Consider the following 18,158-nt stretch of genomic DNA (forward strand, 5'->3'; position numbering starts at 1 on the left):
TTTTTTTTTGTGGAATGGTAGTTATCTGTGGAATATTTTGGAAGGGACGGCGAAAGTTCGTCCGTTATGCCTTACCGCGGCAGTACACCTTACAGGTAATAAACGGGTGTCTTATATATCTTATATAGCTAAGACCCAGGTACTCGTAATACAATTAGGTAATACACAGGGTCTTATCTTACTATTTACTTAACTTACACTTCTCAGGTAACACAACAACGGCCCTGTTTTTCGCCCTAGCGCATTGAATTTGGAGTCTGTGGAGGATGTCATAACATTTACTTGCTATGGCCTCAATTTAAAAATAATGAATGGGTTATTTATTCCAACACCATAGTCACAAACGTAGCAGCCAAAACGGCTGAATTGCGTCAGGACATTTACAATAATTGTTAATTCGGATAGAAACACGATTGAAACATACATTATTAACACACACGGAGTAAAAAAAAAGTTTTATACAGCATTGTAACATGAGACTGAGAGTTAACAAAGTGTGGAAATAAGGAAAGCAATAATGAGGCTTCTGATTTGGCTCATTTCTAGTCGTAAGAGTGGCGACAGCATTTGGATAAGTTCAATTTCGGTAATCAGGCAGCTATTGAGATCGCAGTGATCTTTGACCCTTGACCTTTGACACCTCAGGACCGCGTGGCGACAGAAGGAGAACTGTCAAAATTTTCTGGAGAATTCGAGTTCAGTCACAGAGTAATTACAGAGTGACAACTTCTTAGAGCTCCAAGACGAATTCATCGTGCAAGCCATTACTTACAGACAGAGTCGCACGTAAGGTAAGCAAGAACTTTGTTCTCTTTCGAAGGATAATTAGAAACTTAATATTTAGAGCAGATGAAACTGACGTCTCGGGGTATTGTTGGCACACGTATCTGTTATTGAAGCCATTCAATGTTAAGACTTAAGTTATACTGATACATGTTTTCTGTTAAACAACGTCTTTCTTTAATTCTAGATCCTGAGTGCATATAGGAAGGGAGTAGAGACCAGCAAAGATTGGTCTGTGTCGAGGTATATTTACAGTAAAGGAGTCAAATTAGACTAATTGGCACCTTCAAGTTCACCTTCTCTTTTACTTTTACCTAAACGTAAAATTATCATATTTCGCGGCACAAATCCTTTTAGGGTCCTTTTTCATATAATTTTCATAATTTTTTTCAGATAAAGTTATGATGGTTTCTTATGATGATGTGATGCATTGTTGGTAATATGGGTCTAAGTTGAAAGTCCTTGAGACATAAAAAGAACATATTTGACTAACCTCCAAGCAGATCCTACTGTCACAGTGGCAAGACAGAATATACCACAAAAACTCCATAAATATATCAATATCCAATAGGCAATGGGGGGGGGGGGCAGGGGCTACTGGATACTTGATACTGTCTTGCCACCATAGGATCTGCTTGGTGATTACAGTTTGAAAAGTTGGTGTCAAGTTAGCATCCATGGTACTCAGAATAAACAAGAACTCTTGACCTCTTGCACGTGCAGTTTAATCTCAGGCACCAGCTGATTGACTGTTTAAAGGTAAAACTAACTTTTAAGCTTTTGTTCCAACACTAAAGCCAGGGGTAAAGGTAAATGTTCTTACCTAGAGCTTTCGACCAGTCACTCTTGTCTTCCTCAATAGACTAACCCAGTGAGACTTGTCACATGGCTTCTCAGAAGCGTGATGTCAACACTTGGTCAATCCTCTGAAGTCAAAAGTTTTAGGCAAGAACAATTTTACCTTTGGTGTTGGAACAAACTTTTTACCTTCAAACATGTAACTAGTATTAGCGTACCAACACAGATGAACTTTCATGTTAGTAATTGACTGTTGTTCAAACTTAGATGATGCACTCGACTGAAGATGAGCATCCGAGGACAGGAGAGGAACCGAGCTGTCCAGAAACAGACAACAGAGAGACAGGAGCACAACGGAAGATTCACACTGCTGATAGGCCACAGGAAACATCTTCTACACCGGTACCGAAAAGGCATAAACCAAAACATGGTCTCGCTGGTAAGACTAAACGTGGACAGAATTCGAAGCAGAAAAAACACAGCTGTCCACATTGTGAGTATGAAGCTAGCAGAAAAGATGCTTTGACACAACACATCAGGACTCACACCGGTGAGAGACCATTCAAGTGCCCGCAGTGCGACTACTGTGCAGCGCAGAAGGCCCAGCTGCAGCGACACGTCATGTGTAAACACTCCGGTGTGAGACCCTATCACTGTGGCTACTGCGACTTTTCGGCGGCAAGGAAAGATGGTCTTTTCGTGCACGTGCGAACGATACATTGCGGCGAGAGGGCTTACAAGTGCACCTATTGCGACTATTCTGCACAGCAGACGGGTCATCTAAAAGAGCACATCATGGCTAAACATACCAACAACAGACCGCACAAGTGCACCCTGTGCGACTTTTCTTCAGTCAGCAAAAAAAGCTTAAAGCTGCACATGACTAAACACACCGGTGAGAAACCTTACAGCTGTGAGCTGTGCAGTTATTCTGCCCGTGAAAGGTCTTTGCTGAAGCTGCACATGGCTAAGCACACTGGGGAGAAACCTTATAAATGTAAAGTCTGTGACTATTCTACTGCTGTAAAGGCAAGTTTGAAATCTCACATGGCCACACACACTGATGAAAAACCATACAACTGTGCTATGTGTGGTTATGCTGCAGTGAGTATGAAAAGGCTGAAACGTCATATGGCTGTTCACACTGTGGAGAAACCTTTCCATTGTGAGCACTGTGACTTTTCCACAGTAAGAAAACCGGACCTGAAGCGACACATGGCCAGGCACACTGGTGAGAAACAACACAAATGTGAACTCTGTGATTTTTCTACATTGGATAAGCACGGTTTAAAGCGGCACATGGTAACGCACACTGGGGAAAAGCCACACAAATGTGATATTTGTGGCTTTGCTACAGCACAAATGTACATGTACCTTTTGAGACGACACATGGCCAAACACACTGGTGAGAAGCCTTACCAATGTGAGCAATGTGATTATTTCACAACAGTAAAAGCATACTTAAAGAGTCACACAATGGCTAAACACAGCAATGAGAAGCCATTTATATGTGAGGTTTGTGGTTTTGCCGCTGCTTTAATAGGAGGCTTGAGACAGCACATGGGCACACACTATAAGCCTTACAAATGTGACCTGTGTGACTACTCTGTCTCAGTGAAATTTCATTTAAAGCGGCACATGGCAGCCAAACATGCCAGAGACAAAAACTAGAGTGTATCTACCTGAACAAAGTTGAAGATATGGTATATAATGAGCTAGCACATTTTTGTGTGTTTCCTTGGAAATATGAACTGTTACATCATTACAATTAAATTGCACCAAAGAAAGATAAGACAAGACAAGACAAGACACAATATAAGGTTGGCAGATGAGATGATATTAGAGGACCATTCACTTCGAAACAATATTAGGATGTTTAGATTTAGTCATTTAGATTTCTTCTGGACATTTTTTTTACTTTTTTTTTGTAAGTGCCTTCAAGAGGAGGTAACAAAGTACATATATACAGATCTTACAGCAGAACGTATTAGCAACGATTGAAGACATGTACATGTTACAAACTGAGGAACTGCCTTGGTAGATGACTGAGAGGTGTAAATGTAATGTTAAAATAGAACTGTGTTCTCTTGCCATTCTGGAATTAAAGCTATACTAGAGGGATTTGTCCGGTTTTGTTACAGTTTTTGACCCTATGTCAGAGCTTTAGGCTGTTTGTTTTTGATAATCGCATTTTGTATACTTTGGCATTTTTTTAAATATATTTTTTTGTGTTCCACTTTTATTTTTTTTTTATTTATGGCTGCTTGTTATGTAGTGCTCTGTTGGTTCTTTGTGATCTCCTAGCGATATCCAGTTGAACAGCAGCCTGTATATCTAACTTCTTAGTACCAGTTACTAATGCTATTAGATCTGTACTGTAATGTAATAGATAAATATGGATGCCTTTGTTTATTGATCTACATAACTTGGGAAAATCTTAGGAAATTTAAAAGCATGGTAAGAATATTTGGTTTACATGAGCACCAGTGAAACATTGATATGGAAAACTGTACACAATTACAAGACGGTGACAAAATTATTATTATTTTTTTGCTGCAAAAACTTATGTATCAATGGTAGTATGATTAGTTTGATTTTGTTTGTTCATGAAATACTCACTGTACAAAGACTAAAGCAGTCATTTTGCAGGCTTAGAGTACATACTGTTATATTCTCAGGACTTGTTTTTCTATAGTATTACTTTTTTTACCTTTTGTGATGTAGCACTAAGTTTAATATGAGTACTAGGAAAATGAACTGGGGAGAAAATGATATCAGAAGTCCCCCTGAAATTATTGACTTGATATGAAAGTTTTGTATCTCTTACAAAATGTAGAGAATAAAAACAATGGTCAATATACATCATTTACTGTGATTCTTTGTTTAATAAACTTAACTCTCATTAAATATATATCAGTGATGTACACATATGACATAACTTTATTGTGCAACAATTGTACAGTGTACAAAGTATGGCATCTACTAACTTAAGTAAGTACATGTCAACTACATTTTCATAAGGCTAATCTCATACAAAAGTGGGTGGCTAGTATGAGATAGGTATCAACTTATACAATCGTTTCTAATATCCATACAGTCTTTAATATATATCCCTATGTATAGCATGTAGGGGTTGTCACAAGTCAATATGTTTTTAAATTTTATTTCCAAGTTCATTGTGGTGAATGCTGGGAAAGAATCTGAAAGTCTAGTATATAGTGCATTGCGCACATTAATATCATTTAGGACACACAATCAAAAAGTGATATTCGTCCTCAATAAGCTCTGGACAAAATGGACAAACCCTCTGGTCATATGGATAATTTGTGGGCCATTTCTTTTCTAGTGCAGTTGATTGTAGTAGAATTTCTCAATTGACTCAGTGTGCAAAGTAAAAAGAAAGAAACATTCTACAAAGTTACATTTTGCTCCTATTTCTTTTACAAAATGTCGTATCTACATGCATTATTAATTTTACCAGTTGGCGACGTTGCCGTTTCTATCTGCATGCTGCATGCAGACGTCGACTCATCGCTGAAAGCGCGCATATTGTTTTTCGCACTAAGGCCACACCGACTTAATTGTATGGATGACATCAACGCGCGCATTGATTCTCGTCTGTCCTCACAAAAAAAAAAAAAAAAGATCAAGTCCTCCAAGGCTTCTGGCCTGGTTCTAGGCCTGGGTAGTCCATGGTTGTTAACGACAATGGCTGGTGGTAACTGGATCACGGCACCCAGGCTACCGATTCGGAAGCTCCACGACTAAAGATCTCAGTACATACGTACAGTGCCGAATCATAAACTCCGCAAAAAGCCAGCATCGCATGTGCCGGCTTGTCGTATATGTCGCTAGTCTCCTCCAGACTGAATAAGAATGGAGCTTCTCTTGCCGGCTAACTTCTCTGGCCAACTAATACCCTTTTTAGGCGGATTTTTTCGATTTATTCAGCCCGCAAAAGAAGTCTGGTGGAGACTATACGTCGCTAAGTACTGCCGAAAATTCACAATGCCAGCTTTGTATTCTTGTGGGTTTTTTTATTCGGCCGCGCGCACTAGTTTGGGGTCTTCAGAGGATATCATCCGTAAAATTAAGACGGTGTGGCCTAAATATAAATTTATTGGATAAATCATCAAGTGATATCTATGCCGGAGTGCAGACTCATCACTAAAAGCAAGATTGCTTTTCGAATTGAAGATCAGAATCATCTTGGAGTTGACTTTTGACCTAAGTGAATGATTTTTTTCATGAGATCTTACGTACCTGATTAGTCTAGGCAAGTCTCTTTTTCCCGAGTTTCAACGGCGTTTTCCCCGGTACAGTGATTATTGTCAGAATTTATAACTAAAATAAAGATAGAATATTTCCAGTATTATGCTCCTTACATTGCTCAGACGATAAGTTAAATGGAAGAAGATTCTATCAGAGAAAGCAGAGTTCGTAACAAGATGACGTCCCCTTTACACCAAGATGTCAACAAAGGTAAGTTATAACCATTTGTTATTTTGTATATTTATTGGAAAAATAACATATGATTCTCCTATAGTCCACACGCAAGCTACAATGTATTAGATAAACGTCAATCCTGTATAATTAAAGTCATAATTTAGATAAATATCCATGTTTGCTGTGTTAATAGTCTAAATCATCTAAATCAATGTGCATATCTGATCAGAAATTTTAGCAGCGCTTAACGTTTTAACTATTTTCCAATAATGATATTCAATTTTCCGTAACTCGAATTGAAAGTTAAGCTGCAAGTCGCGTGGCGTAGCGACAGCATGCCCGACTCGGAACCAAGAGGTCCCGGCTTCGCTGACATGCCATCGCTCTTGTGCCCTTTGGAAAGGCACTTTACACGACTTTCCTTACGTAAATCAAGTAAAAATAAGAATTGTCTTGTCCTGTATTCTTTCTTTGTGTTGGTGGCGGCATAAATAAGTTGATGTAATTTAAGTGTGCTGTCAGCATGTCTAGTCATGAAATGTTCGAATAAAAGTCACGCTTTACATATAGGGGCAATGAAGTAGTGATAGACATCTACTCAAGAGCAACAAGTACCTGTGCAGATATGTGTGGACAAATACTACAACTGATGGCAACGGTGGATATATTTCCGCCAATGAGATATAGGAGGTTGCCACGTAATCTTATCTTTCAAATAACTTTGTTAGCATTTAATTTAACATTTTAATGTCTTGGGGTGGTGGGACTACGGCGCACAGATATGTCAACTTTGTGTATTTAAATGTTAATTGTATTTTTGTTTTGTTTTGTGGCGCTGTTAATATAAGTTGTAAACTTGAGTGCAGCGTCACACTGTCCTTGTTATGTTTTCCATGTTTTGATAAATATAAAAAACGGTGGATATTTGTGGCTTTCCGTTTGACACCGCGTATGGATGATCTTCATATTTCCGCCGACAAATATCGCAATTAGCTTTTTCTGAAAGAAAATAATAACTTGAACATTGCCAAATAGCTTTTCTAGACTAATCTTTCAAAATGCACTTGGTAAACGATAAGAACATTAAAGCTTGCTGGGCTGACATCACCGTTGTGTTGCGCAATGAAGGCCCCCAAATGATTCTAGTCCCTAGTTAATACATTTACAATTTTTTTTTTGTAAACGTTGGTCTAATATGGACTATTTTTGGATTTATTAGCCTGGTGTCCAGTCTATCGCCGGTGGGGCGGGTTTTCTTCGGGGCTCCAGGGGCTCTTTACCGCCTGAATAAGCTAGGTTCCCCGGTAGGGTTTACCAACTTCTACAGGCGTAACACGCCTACCGGGCGGGCTGTTGAGCTGGACGGTTGGAAAATTATTAGCGCGCCGAAGACAGCCATCCCCAACCATGAGAGACTTGATGACAGGCGGACTAGGTCTAAATCAGTTAATGAAAATTTCTCTCTTCCTACAATCTCCCGTGCGATGGTACCCTGGATGCCAAAACTAGTATCGGGCCGTTAGCCGTTTTCTTCGGCAGCCAAGAGCCCTTCGCCCGCCTATCTAAATTACCGCTACGGGGGGAGTTGAGCCCGAGGGGTTTGTCCAGCCCTATTATCGTTTGTAGGGCCAGCCAAACTCCCCCCGGGCTAGACTCCCCCGTAGCGGTAATTTACACCAGCGGGCGAAGGGCTCTTGCGGCCCGGAAAGCGATGGCGAAGTGTTCCTCTTGCTTTCGACAGTCTGTGAGTTTGATTCCCGAACCGAGTCATCAAAAAGACTCAAAGTGTGTGAGAGTTACACACACACGTCAATACAGGTGGACCAGCCCCTGCTGTAGTCTTTCTTTCTTTCTTTATTTATTTCAGGCATAACACGCCCATATAAAATATGACATACATATAAAATACACACACAATTACATCAGTAAAAGAATAATATGACTATATGTACAGACGGGCCCAGTTATTGCGAAAGAATCTGCTGCGGAATATCACTTCAGATTTGAGAACAGATTGGATAATGTTGTTTGAGGATTTGTATAGACGGGATATGAATGGGTAACATTGTTTACGCCATGTAGCATCACATGTGTCAATCCTATTGTAGACAAACATTTCACTTGCACTACAAAATCTGGGTAGTGACATTATGATGCGAAGACAGTTATTGTAAGCAACTCGACACTTTGATACAATTCTAGAACTAGCTCTGTAGTGATTACACGACTGTGTGGTCCAAGGGCTACAGAAACGGAGATAGGCACCGACCTAAGTGGGAGAAGGAACTTAAAGTTCAAAACAAACTCGGAGCTTTTGTAAACTTGTTTTGTAAAGTTGTTTTCTAGATTTGTCTCATTGGCTAAGTTATAATTAGGAAAATCTATTCTAATGTGAGATTTTTCTTGACTCCGATTACATAATAATGATAACTTGAAGAAAAAATAGATGGCGAACGATGGGATCACTAAAGAATATCATTGTCTCCAATACAGACAACAATATGGCAGGTTTGGATACAAAAAAATACTAGCGAAATAGCCTGCTAGCCGATTCTTAGGCAAGCAAGTAATATTTCATGTCCTTAATATTATCTTCATCTGATTGTTATCTAAGTTGACCTAGGGTTATACATCAAAGCAACTTTTGCTTTATTAATTATAATTGCGTATTTCATAATAAATAATTACGACAAAATACAACCTGACTTTAAGTCAGTGTCCTTCTTCTGAATAAGGGTACAAAACCTACACATGACCATAAGAAATAGAGATATGATCACAAAAATCAGTTTTTGGCTACACACAGGATGCACCACCAGTGCTGCAAACATTTGTGGACGCAAAGAACGAAACAAGTCTCAGCGCTCCCTCCTACTCCGTGTTATCGCCATCGCTGTTCCAGTAGCACAACTGTTGGGAGTAGGGGCTTGTGTCTTCATGTATCTTAACTCCATAGACAACAAGGTATCCGTTCTGGCATCCGCTTTTAACTTAGGTCCAATGTACTTAGTAAGGTAATGCCATTTCTGCAACAATATCAAAAGTCATAGTACCTACTGTAATCATGGCAGCACCCCATGTCTTATTCATTTGATGATGATTTTTAGCTTTTAGATGATGACATGATCCCTATATAGTAGCCCTTATTAGCTTTATTATATTCACATATTTGAATTTATTTCAATCACATTAAAGCACCTTTAAAATTGTACATCAGTCTGTAATCGTAAACATACATTATACAGTTAAAACACTAATCGTGCAAAAAAAAACCCTCTGATGTAAAAGCTAAAATGCTCAAAATAGCGTTACTATAGCATTTTACCTTTTACATCAGTGGTTTTGAACGATCAGTGTTTTCACTGCATTACAGCTTTTATTGTGTAACAATTTGGTCATATCTTTTGCAGAACGCTGACCCATCTATTAAAGAGTCTCCAAACAAACGTACGCCGAAAAGTCGCATAGTGTCAAATCACTGTCAAAGATGACTCCTGCACAGGCCTGGCTGGCGACTACCCTACCGGACAACACAACTGAACTGTCACAGATGACAGACACACAGCCAGACCAGTCAAAATCGCTACCAGGAGTGATCTCAACCGACAAAACAGGCATATCAACCAACGTAAGTCTAACATCAGGGTCACAAAATTCCTTCTTTTTCATGACTTCTTTTTGCAATTGGTACTTACTAGGACACATAAAACTGCCTTACAGCAACCTAATCACATCAAAGCAAACCTTACATCGGCAAGAAAGGAATAAGAAACAGATGAGAGGATATTTTAAAAAATACTGTAGCTTGAAAATTAAAATCGATATTTTTCTGTGGGATAAAGAAATGTATTGCTTAATTATGTTATGCTTTTTCCTTTATCATCATTACCATCATTACTCTTGCTTCCAGCTTCCTATAAGGTATATAAAACACACTTTTAGATCTTGAATCAATAGAAACTTTTAATTTAGTATAGTTTTCCCTACAATTGATCCAGAAGGAGACTGCACTTCTAACGACTGAGAGAGATCAGGCAGCTGCACGTCCACCACTCGTACACGGCGGCTCATTTGGAAACATACATGGTTAGACATACATATTTCATAACCCTTAACATTTCTCAAAATACATTATATTTGAAGAACATATGTACTTGCCACAGAATGAAGATGCGAAAAAATAAGAAGGAATGTGTAAAGTTGGTAGCTTCCAGCCCAAGCCTTTAACATGCCTGTGTAAATTTTAAAAATAAATCAGATTCAACAATTACATCATTACCGTATGTAACTACTTCTAGTAAGGCAATTTTATCAATGACAAAGGATATATGCATGGCTGATAGGTTTAAAAATGGTTTCCGCCGTGGGGTAATAAGGGCTGAAATAATAGACTTCAACCTAACGTTTCCTTTAATTGTTTTTCCCAGTTCCCCGCTGCAAAAAAGGCTACAGGCTACTCGCCGGAACCTGCATCAAGCTCGTTGTTTCATCGGAACTGTTCGGGCTCATCAAGGCCGGAAAGTTCTATCATCATGCCAAGTTGGATTGCTGGATGGAAGGAGCTACACTGGCCATGCCGAAGACGGAAGAACTGGACGTCGCTCTGAGAGATCTGGTCAAAACGGAAGGAGGCAACAAGGAACACTGGATCGGTATGGAGGAGAAAGACGGAACCTGGTATTGGGTGGACGGTTCGAAGGTCGGCCACAACGGGTACACGGTATGTTGGTACGAGTTGTATATTCATTAGATAAAAACAATGATTGAAATCTGATGGTCATTTAAGAATTTATATAGTTTGTAGCAATGTCCTAGTATGATAGTTCTGATTTCTTCTTCCATTAATTGAATGCCACCCACTTACTGAATGACCCCGTTTACATTTTTGCACCTTCCGTTTGAGCACTAGTAACACATGCAAACAATAACGTCTATGCATCATTAAAATGCACCAAAGTAAGTTAGTGCCATGCAATAATTTAGATTGCCCCCATCTGATTATCAATATGCATTTTATGATAATAAAACTGTGCGATAATATAGTAAAATCTTTGGTATTTCTAGATTTTCATTTTTGAATAGGGATGGAATGATCTAGGTCTTAATTTTTTGAATAGGGATGGAATCCAGGCGAGCCAACTTACTACCGATGGCCGCCGAGATGTGGACAGTACTGGTCAGGCCGCACTGGATACCCCATGTGGGACGACGAGGGTTGTTCCCGTAGGATGAGGTGGTTCATCTGTCAGCATCCTCCATCCTAATTGGAGAAATATCCTTAATTTTTGCCCCTAAATATTGCGAAGACATGTTCTAAAATCTGTACGATCAGCAAAATTTAGTCATTTTTATGTTTACCGAAGGAAAACACATTGTTTTTGGTACATTTCCTCTTCTTCTTCTTACGTTCCAAACACTGACCTCTGACTTGGCCAATGGTTTGATTTGTTGATGTCTGTCACCATGGTAATTTGTTGGTTTACACGGGTTACATGATGTTGCAATTTTGTTAGTAGGAGGGATTTATACTGTCTGACCATATATATACATATGAATGTATTTGAGTAAGAATTAACAGAGCATACCATATGCGAAGGTAAACATTATGCATTTGCTTTGCAAATGCTACCTTTCATATGTTTATATTTACTTTTTTTCTCGTTTCTCCTGCATTGTTAAAATTACAGCACTTAGTATAGACACCTGCCGCTTATACCAGAGTCTTTTTACTCAGTGTCTTGTAACAAGTCAGTCAAGAATATATGTAGAAGACTGTAAGCCGTAGATTTTATCACGCTAGGCTGCAAGGACCAATCGCAACGCTTCATTCTCATTGGTTATACAGTTATAACCTCAAAAACATGGCTTTATGATAAAGAAATTATACAATCGTAGCTCTGCAAATGTTAAAAGCAATTCATGTTAACGTTGCTTGGTTGTAAAGAAGTTGTGTAGAATCTTAATTGTAAAGTGCTATGGGAAAATCTGTCACAATAAGATTTAGAGAAATGGTGAGACATGAATATACTGGAAAAAAGTGATGTACTACAGTAGTCACGCAAAGTTGTCTGTTTGTACCAGTATAAATAATCTTTGGTTGACCATCTAGATCATCAATAGTGGCCGTGTAATGATACAGTAGAATGTATAGAGGTTGAATTAGAAAAAATGAAGCTGACCACTCAATATTTCAGAATCGAGATCTATCACAAACTTTTTAGAGATTGATGTACAAAGGTCCACACTGCTAGATCGAACATTGTAAAAATTCTAATGATTATCATGTATACTGTTTTATCTACAGCAATGAATAATAGAAGAGTGTAATTCGTATATTCTATCTATGTTATACCCGGCTGCATTGACTAACTTTAAGCTTACATTCCAATTGAATATTAAGTTACAAGAATATGTAAACAGGGAAGAAAGCCATGTGTTGGTGATCGGCAGAATGTACACTGGTAGGAATGATGACATTTTAACAGTAACAGATTTAATTTACAAACTGGTTATTGGTTTTTTTCGGGGCTATGTCACACTAAACACCGAAAAAAAAACAGCAGATCACACTTATATATGTGGCTTGACATTTAAGACGGGACTTTAACCTTTTTCAATGCTGTATTGGGTGATATTTTGATTATCATATAAACAATTACCTGAAAATCGGTGTATTTAGTATATATTTTATTGGTCAAAGACATTGGATATCCTTTAAAAGGCCAAACTCTTGTGAAAATAGCATCTACAATGATATAAGTGTACGTAAAATGTGTGTGAAATAGGAGCTATCATATCATAAGTAAATAATAAGGCAAAATTTGTTCTCTTTCAAGACACTTGTGCCAAATGTACGCCGTATGAAAATAAAATTCACTTTAAGCACACAAGGCTTCCGTTGAGTTACTTTCTTCCAGTATGTGATATTTTGGTACGAGTTGCAGAATTAGAAGAGACAAATATTTTTATAGTTTCTGGCCCTTTGGTGATTATCTTTTGTGATTAATGACCTTCATGATTAATGTGCCATACATGTATGTTGTCTTCAGACGGTCGTTTTGCTCAGCTAAATAATCTGTTCTCAGCTGTAAAGATAACCATCATACATTGGCACGGTGTTCTCCTTTTAAAATTATAGTGTTATGAAACAGTGTTAATGAAACGTTTCAAGTCTCGCTATCTGTACCTGGGTGGTAGTCCAAGCTTCACTACCGTAGGTAAGTATGGTGACAACAGCAGCATTGTATATCCGAAACTTTGTCGACTGAAGGATGTTCCTGTTGTTCCAGATCTTACCAAGTAAGTTAAAAGCACCAGAAGCTTTCTGAATCCGTTTGGAAATTTCAGAGTCAATTGTCCCGTTACTGCTAATTGTACCCCCCAGGTAAGTGAAGTGAGTAACCTGCTCCTCGGGATATCCATCTACCGTGATCCTGAGTGTGCTTTCTTCAGTGTAAGGTTGCTGTCCAATATGCTTGCCAACTGTCATAGCTTGCGTCTTTTTGGCGTTGGCCTTAAGTCCCGCAAGAGCACTGTTTTTTCATAAAAGATCAGTTGTCTCCTGTAGTCCCAGTTCCTTGTTGTCAAGTAAAGCCATGTTGTCAGCATAGTCCGTATTCAAAACAGAGACCAACGGCTTGCCATGACTATCCCGCTGCAACACTGCACCTGTACTGATTTGTTTGCTTAGCTCAGTTAAGTGTGCTGCCAAGTTTATGCAAACATTAAACACTGGGGGCCCCTGAATGTCCCCTTGTCCAGTCCCAGTCCCAGATGTAATCTGAACTATACAATGTTGTAATGGTAGTTTCTGGGATTTCTGGGAGTATTCTGGGAATTTAGCACTTGCCATACTGGAAGTTCAGTGAAGTTGGAGCTATGTAATCGTATGCGATTTGCAGAGAATCGCACAGCGAGTTTCGTCGTCCTAGGGGACGAAAGTCGCAGGCTGCGAGTTTCTTCACCTGAGAGCGGGGGCGCGCAGACTACCCTATTCGTGCGAATATCGTCGATCTTACGCTGGGCCGCGCACACGTACAATAGGCAACCCTTTCGTGCGAATATCGTCGATCTTACGCTGGGTCGCGCACACGTACGGTAACCATATACGTGCGAAGCTTTGCAGACTTACCCGGGGCCGCGCACGGCTCTCTACTGATCGGAACTTTGGCAGACATTTACCGATGTTGTGTTCACTTGTACTCCATCTACAGAACTACATTGGTAAATATAGATCAGCTGTATAATGTTCTTGGTCAGTTATAGATTAGAAAAAGATCGCAAATTGATGTTCTTCGATGTTCTTCTTTTACAGAAAATTCATTCGATTTACAGAAAACTGGGAACATGGAACTCGGAGAAAGCGCCAGCACTACATGCACCTGAATAATTCCAAATAAACTCCAAAATACTCAGTGATAGCTATGGAGAATGAAATACTATCATTTATATTCTAAAACAGGGAAATTAGCGGTTAAACCTAGTCTGTAACTTCGCCAGTCTACGCATATCGTAAAAAAACAAGATGGCGCCCGTGCATACGGGACGCCAACAAATAGCCAGAAAACACACAACAAAAATGGGGCTAAGGTAGAACAGATTTTATTCATGTGCCCTGCGTTGGTATTCACATCTTTATTGTGTAAAAGAAATTAGAAGAAAACGCACACACGCGTTCTTGGACAATATGCTACCTGACGTACAAATTCGTTGGAGTCGGCTTGGCTTACTCGCCCAACTTGCGCCACAAACAACAAAGCAAATCAACATTTATACAATCTTAGAGGCATCAACTAAAGTACTATGTGGAAAATATACATACATTGCATTACTGGTTCTTACGTTGTTAATCAACACAGGGGGATTACAAGTGTAAGACATAACAAACGTCTGAGGAAATACTAGCATTCTAAACGAAGAAAACAAAATGGCGCCCAATCATTTAGACGCCAACTGCTGGTCAACATATCCCAGCGTCCTTTGCAACAGACATTGGCTGTATAAACGAAAGAAATGCGAAAACTTGACAACAATCATTGGTCTAAACATGGAGGTAAAAAAATAACTAAAAATCGTGGTGAAATATCAAGCAATAATCAAATTGTCAAACAAGGACAAGTTATCAAAAATACCACTAACGTTAACATGTTACGTGGATTTACAAGAGATTGAGAAAACATGTTATGTTTCTTCAGCACGGTCGGTCGGGTTTGATGTTGTCTGGGGATGAATTGAGGTTCTCTGTCACTCTTTTCCGACGTCGCGATGGTGGAGACCTGGATGGGGGACACGACGGGGGATGGATTAGTAAAAGATCGTATATAAAATTTAATATCGCCCTCGGAGGAAGCGACAGCACTGCGTGGATGATTCCAAATACACTGCAAATATACCCAGTAATAGCTATGAAGAATGAATAATATTCTTGATTATCCACATAAGGAAATTCTCACCTTCTTCCAGTCAATGTCCAGTCTCCTGGCCCATGTGTTCCACCCTTGCCGAAGAATGCCGTACGGGATTCCCTTGAAGTTGTCCAAGTCGCACACAGACCTCGTTCTGTTGCACACTCTCTCCATCGTTTTCAGGGGCTGGCGACCCTCCACCATGGAATGGAGATAGTCCACCAGCAGCCCATAGAAGATCATGTGCCTGTGAAAAATGCAGATATTGAGTTAATGAATATTCAAAACCCGCCTGGAGTCACAATCAACATGGGTACAACAAATTTTAACGTATATATGAGGTCATATATGTACTTAGTTGAAATAAGTTAAAAGTGTCGTTAAAAGTTACCTATTGTCGATGTTGTGTAAGAGGTCCGCGGACCCGTCATACATATGACGGCATCCGCAGTCGCCTACGGTTGGCCTGTAGAAGACCACCCGTGGCTGTTGTCCATCGGGGCCGGCGTAGTAGTCGGTGATGGTGGCGTAGCGGGTGTAGATGCACACGCCGACATGCTGGATCCACTCCTGGGCCACAGGATCTCTGTCGTCCCAGTCGTGTCCGTGTCTGCATGCGCCAGCGGGTACATCAGGCACCAGATTCTGAGGAAAAGTCTCGGTATGATGTACATACCTTAGAACAGTTCCAAATTAGTATAATGAATGAAGACCTTTATTGTACATTTATGTCGTACATATATGTTAACTTCTAGTATACACAAGTAGGCTCGTCTACCTAAACTACAAAATCGGCATTCTTTGTTATTTCACGATAAAACAACCACAGACTACTAGTAATTATCATTGAAATTACAAGCAAGAAATTCACGCATGCTTAATGATATAGTACTTACCTATGAAACTTTTCCCTCATCTCTTGTGTGAATGGATAAGGTACAGGAGATGTGGAGACAGACTCAAAGCGAGGCTCGCTAGAGACCGTCAACACGAGGTTCGAGTCCACATTCCTGTCCCTACACCATTCCTTGTACGCACTGACGTGCGCACAACTCTTCTGGCGCCCGCTACACGACACGCAACAAAGCTTACCACCGTCCCCCATACGCTTCAGAATCCCTACAGGAATAGAAAATACACAATAGACTTTCTCATGTTTGGTCGTGAAAGCCAAATGATTCGAATGAACGAGAATGATATGATAATGCGTCAAGACTATGTAATATCAATATTAGAGTGTGATAATACAGTATTCTCACCGTATGTGTCTCCGTCATGGGCAGCAGCGATGAACGGCTCTGTTTGAAGCTGCTCCACAGGACCGTCCTCGCGCTCCTCATCTCCCTCAACTTCCACTGAGAGTGGCGTGGCGATGATATGTTTTGCTGCACGGGCGTGCAGGCAGTAAAGTCCTTCCTCCCGCACTGCAAAATCTCGAATATCCTCACCCGTCTGTGCCAAATATAAAGTTAAGTTGTTTATTGCAAATTCATGCCCGAGGACTGCTATAACACTATCCTTTACTTGCAATACTAGTAAGTATCTACACAATCAAAGCAGGGAAACTATTATAACATTGAAATTGAACTGTTAGTACATGTAACACAATTACAGGTACCCAATTTCGTCAATATGGACAACAAACAAATCCAAAGGAGTGTATTCCCATCATACCTCCCAATTCCATTGCGAAGATTACATATTTTGAAATTATATTCTCAACTGTGTTAGGATGACTGGGTAAATGCTTCTGTTACATAGATTACATACATTATAAAATTACACCTACCACTACACAGCTTGTGGCTGAGAGCCGTTCGTGTTGTTCCCGTGCTTCGTCACAGGAGCACAAGAATAGCACGTAGCTTTCTCCTGCAGCTGTTTCGAAGTTCACTGCCTGGACCAGTTGAAACTGACGATCCTTTGTGCGTCCCCTTAGGTCACAGTCGGCCAGAGCGTAGGTGTTGTCCCTGGTAAGAGAGAACCACCTATGCTCGCGAACCAACGAGCTCACATAGCACGCCAAAGGGTCGGCCTGACCCAAGCACACAGTTCTGGAAAAAAATTCCACTTTCAGTACAACTTTTTGATAGCAAAGTTAACCAACGTTAATATATACTGTAATTCACTTTATGTCCAAACTAGAGGTCGGAGATTCCATGCCTTCGTCATAGGTACATTGTTCTAGAAAAATAGACATGTGTATTCTTTACTTTTTTAATAATCAATGGGGTCTACAGTACAAAAGAATCTCTGTACTCCTTTTTTATGCTACGGAGCACCCTGAAAGGGTTCGCCACAGATTTTACAGACGCGCCGTCACCCATCTGTCAGCTTCAATTTTCAAATTCATTTCTTTCTAAAACCAAATGTTGTGTCAGCTAACAGACAACTATTTCCTACAAAGTTTCGTAAAGGGAGTGTAAACGGTTTTGACAGGAAGTGCCGCTGAAAAGGATTCTTTATAAGTACTTACATTGCCGAAGGAGCCGAGTCACTCTTCAGATCCAAAGTTTGAACCTTGGAAGTGATGTTGTCCGCTCCGGTAGCCTTGGTCTCTGCACGAGCTAGACGGCGGAGCTGAGCTGGGGTCATCGGCACTCCGGAGCGTGATCGCTTGTCCATAGTTGACTGCATATAGTCTCAAGAATCGACTAAACGGTGGACGGTGATCTGCCTATTTATACACTACCTGGAATCTCACTGTTCACACCTTCATGACAATGT

At 39.9% G+C, this 18,158-nt stretch overlaps 4 protein-coding genes across 4 annotated transcripts in view; 3 read left to right on the forward strand and 1 right to left on the reverse strand.

Moving 5' to 3' along the window:
* LOC109479745 (peroxidasin homolog) overlaps positions 1–987 on the forward strand; it is an 8,948-nt gene extending 7,961 nt beyond the window's left edge. The window contains exon 4 of the mRNA XM_019781734.1: positions 971–987. Coding sequence (XP_019637293.1) covers positions 971–987 — 17 coding nt within the window. The remainder of the gene's footprint in view (positions 1–970) is intronic.
* On the forward strand, positions 655–3,299 carry LOC109479821 (gastrula zinc finger protein XlCGF57.1-like). The gene is made up of 2 exons (XM_019781836.1): positions 655–791; positions 1,849–3,299. The coding sequence occupies exon 2, from the start codon at positions 1,849–1,851 to the stop codon at positions 3,250–3,252; it is 1,404 nt and encodes a 467-aa protein (XP_019637395.1). The 5' UTR covers positions 655–791; the 3' UTR covers positions 3,253–3,299.
* Positions 3,300–6,029: 2,730 nt separating this feature from the next.
* LOC109479746 (C-type lectin domain family 10 member A-like) lies at positions 6,030–11,291 on the forward strand. The gene is made up of 3 exons (XM_019781735.1): positions 6,030–6,063; positions 10,455–10,747; positions 11,145–11,291. The coding sequence occupies exons 1-3, from the start codon at positions 6,030–6,032 to the stop codon at positions 11,289–11,291; spliced, it is 474 nt and encodes a 157-aa protein (XP_019637294.1).
* Positions 11,292–14,986: 3,695 nt separating this feature from the next.
* On the reverse strand, positions 14,987–18,056 carry LOC109479747. The gene is made up of 7 exons (XM_019781736.1): positions 17,908–18,056; positions 17,221–17,530; positions 16,691–16,883; positions 16,328–16,550; positions 15,823–16,107; positions 15,480–15,678; positions 14,987–15,022 (listed from the first exon to the last, which is right to left on the reverse strand). Exons 1-7 carry the CDS (start codon positions 18,054–18,056, stop codon positions 14,987–14,989), a joined length of 1,395 nt encoding a protein of 464 aa, XP_019637295.1.
* Between the last annotated feature and the right edge of the window lie 102 nt (positions 18,057–18,158).

This window comes from Branchiostoma belcheri, unplaced genomic scaffold, assembly GCF_001625305.1.
Source record: "Branchiostoma belcheri isolate BF01 breed outbred unplaced genomic scaffold, Haploidv18h27 scaffold5, whole genome shotgun sequence".
Lineage (NCBI taxonomy): Eukaryota > Metazoa > Chordata > Leptocardii > Amphioxiformes > Branchiostomatidae > Branchiostoma > Branchiostoma belcheri.